The sequence below is a fragment of the Trematomus bernacchii genome, unplaced genomic scaffold (genome assembly GCF_902827165.1).
Source record: "Trematomus bernacchii unplaced genomic scaffold, fTreBer1.1, whole genome shotgun sequence".
In the NCBI taxonomy this organism is placed as follows: Eukaryota; Metazoa; Chordata; class Actinopteri; order Perciformes; family Nototheniidae; genus Trematomus; species Trematomus bernacchii.
This window is the reverse complement of record NW_022987477.1, coordinates 6,465,966-6,478,828: the sequence shown is the minus strand read 5'-3', so window position 1 is coordinate 6,478,828 and position 12,863 is coordinate 6,465,966. Positions and strand designations below refer to the sequence as shown.

The 12,863-nt window shown below is 42.9% G+C and overlaps 1 protein-coding gene across 1 annotated transcript; it reads right to left on the bottom strand.

Moving 5' to 3' along the window:
• Positions 1-241: 241 nt before the first annotated feature.
• sox17 (SRY-box transcription factor 17) lies at positions 242-2,273 on the bottom strand. Its single transcript, XM_034145582.1, has 2 exons — positions 1,815-2,273; positions 242-1,461 (listed from the first exon to the last, which is right to left on the bottom strand). Exons 1-2 carry the CDS (start codon positions 2,113-2,115, stop codon positions 587-589), a joined length of 1,176 nt encoding a protein of 391 aa, XP_034001473.1. The 5' UTR covers positions 2,116-2,273; the 3' UTR covers positions 242-586.
• Between the last annotated feature and the right edge of the window lie 10,590 nt (positions 2,274-12,863).

Here is a 12,863-nt window from a genome sequence, read left to right as displayed (position 1 = left end):
AAAACCAACAGAGGTAACACTGAATGAACGGCAACGCTGTGGTGAGTGGAAACACATCTGAAAAATGTATTTGTTCTTTGATTTCAATATCAAATCCAATCGTTTCCTTTGAGCTGATTTTGATTTAGAAAGTAAACTACATTAAATAAACATTAAATTATGAAAACATATGAAAGAAAGTGTCATTGAATGTTTTCCAAAATGTAGAAACAATTCAAATAATAAATACAAGAGAGGATGATTCTATTTGCGAAATTTATTTGTCAAAAGTGCAAAAAAAAGTATAAAAAACACCTTCAGTATATACATAAACTTTCAAATATTGACTGTACAATACTTATTATCACAAAATTAATTAATATCCCTGCAAAAGGACGAAAAAAAGTTCAGTGTTTGAAATGGTCTATGGCTTATTCTTACACAGATACAGTACAACAGTTTTCTCCAAAGTGGCATTTAAAAAAAAAATCATCAGTCAGGGGGCCTAGAAGGACAGGCTAGTAGTGACGAGTAGAATAAAAAACATATTTGTTCAAATTTAGCTACAGAGATTTGAGGTCAGGTCGAGTGTCCTTGCAGCAGGAGGTTATGAGTTGTTGTAGCTACAGTAATACACAGCTGTGCTGGCGTCTGACAGCACCGATGATATGAGGCTTTCAGGTCCCTGCATGCCGGCCTCGTGTGTCCCGTACGGCAAGCCTGGCATGTCCCCGCGTGCTGAAGAGGAGCTCAAATACTGCTCGAACTCGCTGCGGTCCACCTCGGCCAGCAGCTCGGAGTGCTGCATCTGCTCCACGCTGTCTGCTGAGTGAGGGTGGGAGTCAGGAGGGGGGGAGAGCTGCCCTGCCCCACCGGGGTGCCGCTTGGCCTGGCTGGGACTGCAGTGCTGGGTGTAGTACATGGCCAGAGGGTTAGGGCATCCCATGTAGGAAGGGGGCTGCTCTGGAGCTGAGGAGGGGTGTCTGGGGTTGCCATGGTGGTTAGAGTGAGGGTCCTGGGACTGGTACTCTGCCGCCTGGGAGTGGTAAGCGTACGCAGGCATCATGTGGCAGTCCTCTTGTGAATGTGAAGGGAAGAACATGAGGTCTGACTCCACAGCGTCCAGAGGAGAGGTGTCAGGCGTAGGGAGGCTGTAGCTCTCATAAGAGGGGCCCCCAAGACCCTGAGCATCTCGGTAGTGGCTGAGCTGCTGCGGGGGAAGCTGGAAGCCGTGCTCGTGGTAGCCCAGGCCCAGACTCTCCACGCACAGCCTGCCGTCCCCGGACATGGACGGGCCCTGATGATCAGACACGCCGTGGACAAGAAAGCCAGAGTCCAGCCTCTTAATCCTCTTCACCTGCTTCCGCCGCCGGGGCCGGTACTTGTAGTTGGGGTGGTCCTGCATGTGCTGGACCCTCAGCCGCTCGGCCTCCTCCACAAAGGGCTGCTTCTCCGTCACAGGAAGGGCTTTCCATGATTTCCCTGCAGGTCAAGAGGAGAGTGCACATCAATGATATGTCAGCAGATACTGTACAGTCTGGCCATGCACACTAAAATAGCTTGTTGCCATTTCAGGGGGCAGGGACAGGTTTTTGAGGTTACATGTGGAGCTTAACTCAGACGCAGTCCCTTTTAATAACATGGGGACATCACCTGCTGCCATAACAACCACTGCACTCATTGAGAAATAATTGTTGTTTGAGTGGAATGTCCATAAAAGTTGACATAAAACTCAAATAACGAATCCTAAATTACAAAAGCAAATAGGAATAATAACACTCAACTTGAAGATATCTGGCATATATCACGAGATTGATGGAATAAAAGTGACTTACCCAGCATTTTGCTCAGCTCCGCGTTGTGTAGGTCCGGGTTTTGCTGCGCCAGTCTCTTGCGCTCATCCTTCGCCCACACCATAAACGCGTTCATGGGCCGTCGGATCCGCGGTTCAGTCTTGCCGCCGCGGTTCTGGCTCCCGGAGCTGGATGCGCACGGCTCACTTTTCACTTTGGTGTCCCCGAGAGGACTGTGGGGGTCGGCCCACTGGCAGTGTCCCATTCCAGGCATCATGACTGACATCGTACACCTTGCCTGGGTCTGATCGTCGCTGGCGTAACCCGCATCGGGACTACTCATCTCTGTCCAGATGGGAGGATTTGGAGAGCCACCGGGCAGCAACACACTACAACTGAAAACAACCTACAGAAAAACTTTACAAGGGTTTTTGTTTTGCGTTTGAGTTGGAAAGTAATTAGTCCCATCCATCAAGCACTTCCAGGAGTCGCATGGACTGAACTGTACCGAGTTCTCTGCGCTGGATGTGAAGGCTGCTGCGCTATAAACTCACAGGCAGCCAATCACCATGGGGTGGGAGTGCCTATACTACAAAGGTGTAAAAAAGTTGGAGTAGCCCGCCTCCGACCCTTGTCTGAGGCGCAGAGACCCTTTAAGGAGAGACGCAGTGAGATTTCAAACAAATGCAAAACCCGAAATACAAGTAATTAGATTAATATGATTGTTATAGCACGAAACTATATATTACTATGCTTTAGTGCATAGTTAAAAAACAAAGAAAAGTGCATGATTTTACTCCATGAGCGAAAACAGGTGTGAGTGATAAAATCCACAATAACGTTTTATTTGGTCCATTTTCAATTCTCCCCCGTGTATTAGACTGACACTAATATTCAGACAACAACCCACTTGGTCGTCAGTATGTGTATTGTGGGGTGACTGTGTTAAAATCTTGCATATCTGGTTTACGCGTGGACTTAATGGCTCCCTCATTCGCAACTTTTACGCACTGATCGTCTCGATGGAGACGTTCTTTGATTTCAGTCTAATGAGAGGCGCAGATAAAAGACGGCAATAGAGGATTAAGACTACCTAAGAGTCAAATCAATGAGAGGAGAGAAAGCTTAAATAAACGCCCATTACATAGTTAAGTGATGAGGCCTCTGACGAAAAAACTGATGTGATACTAGTGCTCTTTCGTCTCCGAGTGTGACGCTCAAATGTCAGTTTGGATACACGGTATTTCCCCGACTAGACGTCAGTCTGGGATGCTAATGAACAAAACAAACAGCTGACTGATTAAGTTGACTGATTTAAATTACCTTTCAGTATCACATGAAAAAACAGACAGTCTGGGGAAAAAAAAGCCCACATATCTTTCTCTTTACAGGAATATGAGAATACAGGGACATGGTTGGAATAGTGCCATGTGATGATTAAACATTTAAAACAATCATAAATTCGTTTTATGTGGTCAGCTATTATGCAGCACACATAAATCGTTAAGGTGCATTTCACCTAAAATATCTAAACTAGTATGTCTCAATCAAATTATTTTACTTACTTAACTTCATTGTATAGGCTACTTTATTAACTTTTCCTGAGTTAAAAAGTTTCAAATAAGGATATTTAACTTTACAAAAATGCATTTGGTCTCAACAAATATGTTTTACTGAGCCTACATAAGGTGACATTTCAATTTCAGTTTAGGATGAACCTTTTGCAACTCAAATAGACGTGTATGTTTATGTGGCAGAGAATGAAGCCCTGTTTGTGGCCAGAAACCCAAACATCACCCACAGTCTGATGCAGGTTCTTATCAGAGCCAGCAGACCTCAACCTGCCATCTTTCCTCGGCCCGTTCCCATCTCGTTGTGGGTAACGGTCCCTCTGACACCTCTAAAGGGGTTGACAGAAATATGAGAGACGCTTATGCAACCTTTTTGTGGCCCCGTGCAGACACCAGCGGGGACTCCAGAGCATGCTGGGTGACCCTCTGGGGGTTGGTGGGAGGGTGTTTTGGATGGAGGTCCAGGATCTGGACTATAATACTGTCATCGTCTATTTCACCGCTGATGACCTGATAAGGTTTTTCCCCCTCCGATCCCAAGAGAGTGGAGAAAGAGAGACTGTATGTGTGTGTGTTTGCATGTGTGTGTGTTGACATGGGCGTGGGTATGAGTGTGCCCGGGCCACCTCTCTCTCCCTCTCGCTGTGTGGGAGGAAGAAATCCTGGCTTTTGATGGGAGAAGTCATAAAGTCTGGAGTCGTAGCCACATTTCCTCTACAAGGTGAGGTTCAGGAGTGGAGGGGAGAGGGGACACGCCTCAGCCCCCCCTCATCCTCTCTCCATTCCTCCCCCTGTCCCTTCACTGAGTCCCCCACCCCGTGCCTGGGGAGTCTGGGGATGGGTGGGGGCCAGGGCTCCCGACGCCAGCCTCTGGACTCTCCGCTCAGGGAGAGGTCACTTGGCTTGCTTACACAATGGCATTATCTCAGTTCCAGCCTCGGCTACTGCAGCGGTGAGCACTTCCTGTCCCTCTGCAAGCACTTCCTGTCCTTGGCGTAGCAGCACAAACTGTCCGCCTTCCAAGTGAGTTCTGAAACGCAGTTAAGCTGCTGGTCGCCAGTCTCGCTGTATTAATGTCGGTGGGTGGCTTTCTTGGGAATTGCACAATGTGTTTGCTGGCTCCTTTGTGCCGAGCAGCGAGGCAGCGGTGTTAGTTTAAATCACAGGGACGGAAGGTATATATATGTTAGCACTCTGCACTGATCCCCTGAGCCGCTGGAGCTGCAGAGGCCTGAGCTGGACAAAGCCACATAAGGGCAAAGTGTTCTGAGTTTAAACAATACTAATTAGCAGCAAATGGATGGGTTTATCACCGGGTTCTTCAATCTTACACTTATGTAAGTAGTCAATTAAGAGATACTATATCATTCATTTGAGCTGTTTATCATGTAGAAAAATACCAAACATTTACACATGTCACTTGGGTACTGACATTTACATCTTATCATCTTATTAAGGTGCTATCGATTATATTTCAGCAACTTATTACCACCAGGCAGCAACATCCGGTACTGAAAAATAAATTCAACATGGAAGTGCCAAAGAATTGGTTCCTCAAAAGACAATTTTAGGCTGGCTCCAAAAGCGTGGCCATCTGCATAGACCCCCCATGGTAAAATGCAGAAGAAGTGAACGCTTTTTCAGCATGGTACAAACAAGTTTTCAGTCTTTGGCTAAGTTCCCTGTTCAAAACGGCTGTTATTTCCAACGACGATAAGAGCAGTGAACCAAAACAAAAATGTTGTGTGCCCGAAAACCAAAACAATGTAGTATAAAATGCTAAGAAAATAAACCAACACGTGGTTCTCTATAGTCAATAAAAAAGGGTTAAAGGCTTCCTCCAACAAACTTGTCCTATGTTTTTTGAAATCATGGTTAGTTGCCTCCTTACACCAAACCCTGCTTATCATTCTTTAGTCACATGTATCGAAAATAAATTAGAAGCCATCCACTCAGTGTGTAGACATTTGTGATTATCTAGGATGAGATAGTGATTGTTTAGATTACCTGATTAGACTCTGACTTCCTCCAACACCTGTTCTAGAGAGCGGGAGGTGTTTCAGGATGGGGGGAAGGGTCTTCGACAGTACGAGAGAATGAGCAAAGGAGGGGAGCACATAACAGGTGTGCAGGAGAGAAAGGAGGAGAAAAACATATTTTCTATTGATTCTGTAAATAGAAATCACACATTTTCCTGAAGACAGAATACTTTTGACACTAATATCCTCACTCGGGTGTTAAAAACGTTTGATTCTGGTGTCAGCTGTCAGTCAAACTCTTAAGAACAGTAGTGGGGAGGAAAAACGTAATGTCTGACTGTAAAGATGGCTTTTTTGATATCATGGAGTGATTTTGAGTGACATGAAATCACGTCATGATAGAGATATGAGAGATCATCTACAGGTAGCGGTGGTTAAATGATGCTCGCAAGCAGGATGTGAGAGTCTGTTTAGTCATGTTTGTTTCCCAGGGTCTCTCTTTGGTCACTGAAATTGGGGACTTGAAATTCTGGCAAGTGACGCCACAAACGCGACAGAAACTGAGTGTGTCATTCCCTGTAACTGACATTTACACATAGATGTATTAATGTGTTATTAGTGGTACAGTTTTCGGGAATCTACTTGTGTTTATAGTGCCGGTTCACTCCACTTTGACCAAAGAGGACATTTTTATATCTTCACCCTGTACCCCAGCACAGCATACCATCCGGCCCCCGCCTCATGAAGATGCTCTGATGATAAAACTATTTCTTGTTTGTCTCTGCGGCTCAGTTTGGAGATGAGCGCATCCGCCTTATCTTCTCGTCTCGCCCCTCATTCTCTGTTTAAACCAAAGCCCCCCGGTCTGAGAGAAATCTTAAATATGCCTTTAGTCATGCTAACATGAGGATGTTTGGAAACTTTTCACGACAAGTTGTGGTGACCCCTGGGTTCGCTCGCTGCCAGGGGTCAGCCAACAATAAAACGGAAGCAACAAGTAAAATAATCAAAGTCTCTTTCCTGAGAACATCCATAGTGCTGTGCTTTCAGTCAGGCGACTTGAAGGATACGGTTATACAAAATAATAATGTCAAGGATAGTGTGTTAGGCCTTGAATCAGTGGCATGAGACGTGTGAAGAGGCCTTTGCATGTACAATAGCATAAAGCTAATACAAACCTTTTTTAAGTTCATACAAAAGAAAATCAATATTTCAGCTGGAGTGCTCCTAAATAACGAAACAATAAGGAACTTACCACTCTTGATGTTAAGCTAAGCTACATTTTTAAAGGGGGCCGCCTCACATTTAGCTTACAGACAGAAAAGTGGTATATAATAATAAAGTATAGTAAGTCAATGGCAAGCAGGCGGTCATTCTGTAAACTCTGATGGATTTTTGCAATAGTAAATTCCGATAGCAATATTAACGTGTGTTTTCCTTATAAATTAGATTAAGTTAACCTGGGGGTTTATATAATACCTATAAAATGTTTAATAAGGAACCTACCATTATATTTTCAGCCATTACTCTGGTGTGTATATATATATGTTTTTTTAGCTTTGTTTTAATAACCAGACTTTTCCTTCAACTCCAGTGTTTACACTCTTTTGTAACTGAGCTCCGATTCTTTTTTATTCCAACTCCACAGGGAGAAAAAGATCTAATAATAGAACGTCTTGATTGACTAATGAATCGCCATTAGTAAGCGGGGAAAGGGAAAACCCAGGTTTCCTCTGTGAAATGAGCGGGGAGGTCAGCCACACGGGGGGGGCAGACTCTTTCATCTCTTCACTCTTACTGACCCGACCCGAATCCTCCCCGCCGCTGACCAGCACATTGTCCTGGCCCAGGCTAATCCAGACTCGTGTTTATCATTTTTATGACTTTATCCATCAAGACATGAGGTACGGTGGGCTTCCTGTTCTCCAGGTTCCTTGACAGGACCAGTCGCATTATTAGGGTCAACCTCAGCTCCCATCTCCCAACGCCATTGTTCCTACTGGTGCTAGGACCATTCCCAAACTGATAAGACTTGTCTATTTTGGGCCTTTCTTTTCTTTTTGTCCTTGACACATGTGTATGAGCCTGAAATAACTTTTTGGGTTCTTTTGGGAAAGAAAAAAACAAATATAAAAAAATATCAGAACTGCAGCCGAATTATACAACTTTTTTAACATCAGAGGGTTGGCTTACTCCGACAACAATTACTTCAGTGCCAACTATACTTCAGTCCAGCCAACAGATAAACACCAAAGTCTTATTCAGCTGTCAAACCATTTTTGCACTTGCTTTTTCAGGCAAAATAATAAAGAACTTCATTAGTATTAGTGAGAAAACAAATGATAGATTATGTCAAGCGCCATTATTGTTGGCCACCATCCACGGTTGCAACAAATACTACTGCAACTTGACCTGCCTTAGACCCCTCCGCCCTAAGAAGTCCCTCAATTCATCTATTCTGTTTTGCTGCAACCTGTTGATGCAGGTTAAAGAGAATACTTCCATTTTGAGGAAACCAAAGCAATATCTAGATTGGAGAATCTGTGTTTGATTCCTTTGTGATGAAAGTAGTTAGTTACTGATCAAACTCTCCAGACCGGGTTTTTTGGAAACGATGAGACAGTGAAGCCTTTGTATATGACAATCAGGGTGTGAATTGATCCTTCAGTCGCTCAAACACTCTGAATCCTTTCATGTGTGGCCTTTGCCTTTTTTGAGGCGCTAAAGCGTAGAACAAAACGCAGACACCCCCGAGGGTGCTAACAGGACGCCATGTAGGCCCAGGGTGACCAATGTCGATCAATAACAGCGTGTGTGATCAGTGACATCGCACCTAGCAAGAATCTGGATCAATATGGGTAAGCAAGGGAGCTGCAAAGACAGAAGATAAGAGTTAAAACTCATCCTTAGCTGCTGTTGTGGAAATAAAACCATAAGACTTAACATGTGACTTTCTTTTTTCACATTTGCGTTGTCATACAGTATCTGGAGATTACAGAACAAATACTCCAAAACTCATAACTGGAACTTCCTCATAGATGTGTCAACTTCTCCTTTAATGCTCTGCGGTTAATAGCTCCTTAAAAAATGTTTTCACCACATCAACTCTGATTTTTACACTACTTTTTTATGACAAAACACTTTAGTATAATCGCGCAGTCAATGCAAAGTCATTTGGACACCTTTTAGGAGCACTGACATGAGTCTCAATCCAGTGAATTTGAAACAACAGTGCTCTGCAGACCCTGTTGTTCTGTATTGTGCTAAAGTGAGAGAAATGGCTGAGGAATGTGTTGTTTTCACACAGCTGTGGTTTTATGGAGGAAATGCACTGTGTGTGTGAGGGCTTCCTCCCTACGTTGTTCCCTTTACACTAACGCTGTATAGAAACAAGCAGCATTAATAGGAAGGACCGAACAACCTTTAATCAGATTCACACATTTCTTCTGTAAAAAAGTTTCTTTGTCGCTCAAGGCTGCTGTCAAACTAATGTCCCAACAAATTAATTAAACACGAGGCAGATGGATTGGTGTCAAGTTGAAGACACTGGAATAAAAAATCAACCCAAGGTGTGAACATTTTACTTTCACCTTTTTTTCTTTCTTCTCCCTTATGTGAGGGCTGATATCATCATGTTCTAAGACGAATCATTAGGACAAAACACGGCTGTTTTAACTACAATGTACGCCGTGAGAGCGTTTTATCAATACATTATCTCACATGTCTTGACTATCTTACACTTCAAGGAGTTCCTGTGTTTGACTAAACCTCGCAGTGTCTGAGTTCACCTGATGGAGATTATCTCCTCAGTTCATTTACACACAATGGTCGGGAGCATCAATATCTACTCACTCCCCTACCTCAGGTTGTGCTGCACCAAATCCTCCCCTGCAGCCTCATATAAACAAGGAATACATTTAAGGTCATTTGCAACAGTTCACTTTCTTAGTTTAATTATACGTTTAATAACACTGAATCTACAGCTAGCTAAGCTTAGCATAAAGCACATCTACAGTAAAGCTCACTCATTTACATGTTACATATACATATTTATACGTGAGATAAGTTGTTGTCTTACAGTGGGATACACTGGACCATTGAGCTAAAACTTGATGTAATAAGTGAACCCAAACATGACCCAACATTTATGCTAATATGGCTTAATTCTTTTGCGTAAATAGCAACATTTTTCTTTTACATAATTTCAGGTTTAAAGAAAGGTTTAACAATTGTTTTCTCTCTATCACCATCACAATCAATCCTGATTATCCCTTTATGATGACATGGGAACAGCTCATATCAGGAAGCTCAGGGGAAAGTCCCCCCTGATATCATTACATGCTGCATCGGGACAAAAGCTTGTCCATTACATGCTGTAGAATGTAAAACAATGGAGACCCCAGAGGACGCTACCCGCAGCTTATATATGGCATCCAGATATTCTGATCAATGCTCAGGGTGCGCACTTTGAACTTTGCAGTAATTGTTGCGTTCTGTGCAGTGGCAGGTTCGGCGTTTTCTGGCTCGATACCATCCAAAACATGTGTTATCGCTGCAGGCTGTGGAGCATGGGGCCTTATCAGATGGCCTTGTGGCCTTACAATAACAATGGCTCTATCATGCCTTAGCAGACCCGTATCTGCCGGCGATGTCATAGAACAACAATAAACACAACATGCAAGTGATGCAAATAATGTTACTCAAGATGCTCCTATAAGCATTTATTCAATCTTAAGTGTCATCTTGAGAAAATATGCCAAAATGACGCTGATTTTAATAAGTAAGAGTAGTGTGATTTAGAATATGCACATTTTCTAAAACTAAATCTAAAGGATGTCAGTTTAAGCATGATTCTGCACCTTTAAACCACAAACTGATTTAAAGCTTTGGCCTCATTCGATCTCCTCCTCACCTTGCTTTATTCTAAGGCCCAGATTTACAGAGTAAATCAAAGTAGACAATTTCCTCAGCTCAGAGGAAAACCCCTCAGAGGAGAATGAGTTGATAAAGTCCCAATGTGCCCACGGCTTCCTCTCAGATAAATAAATACATAAATAAAAACACGCCTGTCCACTTCAGATGTATTGTTCCTCCCTAGGCTGTGAAGTAGAGGATATTGTTTATAATAAATAAGTCCATTAACAGATTTGGCCCAGGTGGGTGACATGGACTCTGTGACATCCCATCACCCCCTGCAGGGACCTTAGACCCCAAAGGGGCCACGATACTTCCATTTAAGGCAGTGATGGCCAAGGAAAAAGGGACTACAGAGGTTAGTGTTGGTTTGACTGTGCTGAGACTGTGTCATGTTTTCTGGAGTGATAAGAGCCGGAGCAGGAAGCTGTGAGAGGGCAGGAAGGAAGAGAGCTTAGGTCTGGAAGGAGAGGGGAGATGAGGGTAAAAGAGAGTTGAGCAGCATAAATACAATGTAAATGGGTATGCAACAAATGTTTAATACGTGCAGCTGTATGTGGTGTTCGATGGTTTCATGCATGCATGCATGCACACATGCTTGCGGGAGGGAGGAGGGCCGAGCTCTGCTGGGAAATGCAGAGGGAACCTGGGGTCTAGGGGGAAGTGAGTGGATGACTACATTTGGTCTGAAAGGCCATACTAACATACACCTGCTTCCCACAATCAAACAGGCCCACACAATGATGACGATATCTACAATCAGGCTTTTTTCTGTTAACACCAGACCCAGCAGTGAAGCAAGAAGAAAAATATAAATCTGCTGCTTTGCTTAAAACCTGCACAAAAAAGTTAAGGTTCAAAATCACAGGGTAGTTAAAAGCGAGCTCAAAGGGTTTCCTGAAACTGTGCACAAGCAGGCATTTATTGCATGCTAGCACTGGAATTTGATTTAGTTTTTGAGCACTTTGTCATGTTCTCGTTGTCATTTTATTGATTGCTAGTTTATTTTTTAATAAAGAAATGTCTACTCTTTTAGCTTGTTCTAGATTCATATGTAATGCAAATTAGCAGTCACCATAAACAAGAGGAATCAAAGTTCATATGGATCAAATATCAGGCTGCAAACAGTTGGTTTGAGTTGGAATTCATCCCATGTGAACTCTTTCAGAGTTTCACTGGCTCAAGTGGAAATCAGCAGCTCAGTCCCACACCACACTTTCCCCTTTTTAATCAATCTGTTCATCTAAAAAGGATTTCTCTATTTTGAGATTTTAATCCAGTGTCTGAGTTAATCTCTGAAACTCCGGGATTGGAGGAGGGGTTGGACGGGGGCATCAAAGCCACTCAACTCCAGCCTTGCTCTCACAATTACACCCACAACCAATAAATCTAGCTCTCATAATGCCTCTCGGAAAATTAATTTTTTGAAGCCCGAGACACGGTCATGTAGGTCAGATAGTCGCCGCTTTGGTTGATTTCAGACGTTTTTTCAGTCGGATAAATAACAAGTGAAACAAGAGTAACTGATGGTCAAGCTACTGACAGATAACAGCAGATCAGCAGGAAAAACACTATGGGATTATACCTTAAGATCAAAACACTGAGGTATATATGTGCAGTATTCGTTGTACTGGATTTAGAGTAAGCAGGGGAATGCAGCTTATTGGATATAACTAAATAACAGTTCTGCTTTATGTCTTACAGATAGATGATGAATCAATACAACAGAGAGAGCCCTCCACTGGAACTCTAAAGCATTACACACAAACCTATAGCCTTACTGCTTTTCCAATTGCTCCTAATAGTATACAATCATTCGATATTTGCAGCTCTGTCTCAATATCACACATTTTAACATTTCTATAGTAAACTATTAAAGAGCTCAGAAAAAAACACGATCTGCTTAAAACTGTGAGAATATTCTGATCATGTTGGTGCCAAAATCATGTAAATTAAACTTTAAGAAGTCCATTTAAAGATTTGTAGAGGAGATGGGTTTAAAGGACAATTCCTATAAGAAATATAAGATTGAATTATGCCTACTTTCCAAAGTATTGAGACTGGCATTACAAAATAATTTGATACAATTTCGAAATGGCAGCAACCTTATCTGGTATGTCATCAACTTGTAACACTCTCACCATGTTAAATGAAGTGAAGTAGTAAATCTGTTCTTTGCAATTCAAAATTAGAATATATCTGGGGTGGGAAATCATGTTTTTTTTACTTTTTTACATGGGTTGAGTTTAAAATGGACCCAGGGCAGAGCCAGTGAGTCTGGCCTCTACTTGCCCTCTGAGGTCTTTATTAGAGGTCTATTACTGTAAAACTGCTATCAGCTATTGGGGGGGGGGTGGGGGGGGGCTCCCTGGCTGCCACTAAGCAGTAAATAAATATGAGCCTATTGTATTCTTGTAGCCTTACTGTCCTTGCTCTTCCATGCTTAGTAAACGCTCACATACAATGGGAGGCCGGACTGCCTTGTCATTCCTGATCCCCGCAGATTGCTCCTGCAGGTCTTTTGCCTGGGAAAGTGGCAGCAGAGGAAGGAGGAAGCAATGAAAAGAAAAGGGATCTGAGAGAATGTTTGCATCCCATAAATAAGGTTGATCTAATGGTTGATTTGA

Bases quoted from the DNA above. Each gene is read 5' to 3' on its own strand.
- sox17 (XM_034145582.1), bottom strand. From the start codon at position 2,115: ATGAGTAGTCCCGATGCGGGTTACGCCAGCGACGATCAGACCCAGGCA. The intron at 1,462-1,814 runs GTAAGTCACTTT...CTTGACCTGCAG, and splicing joins GGAGCTGAGCAAAATGCTGG to GGAAATCATGGAAAGCCCTT.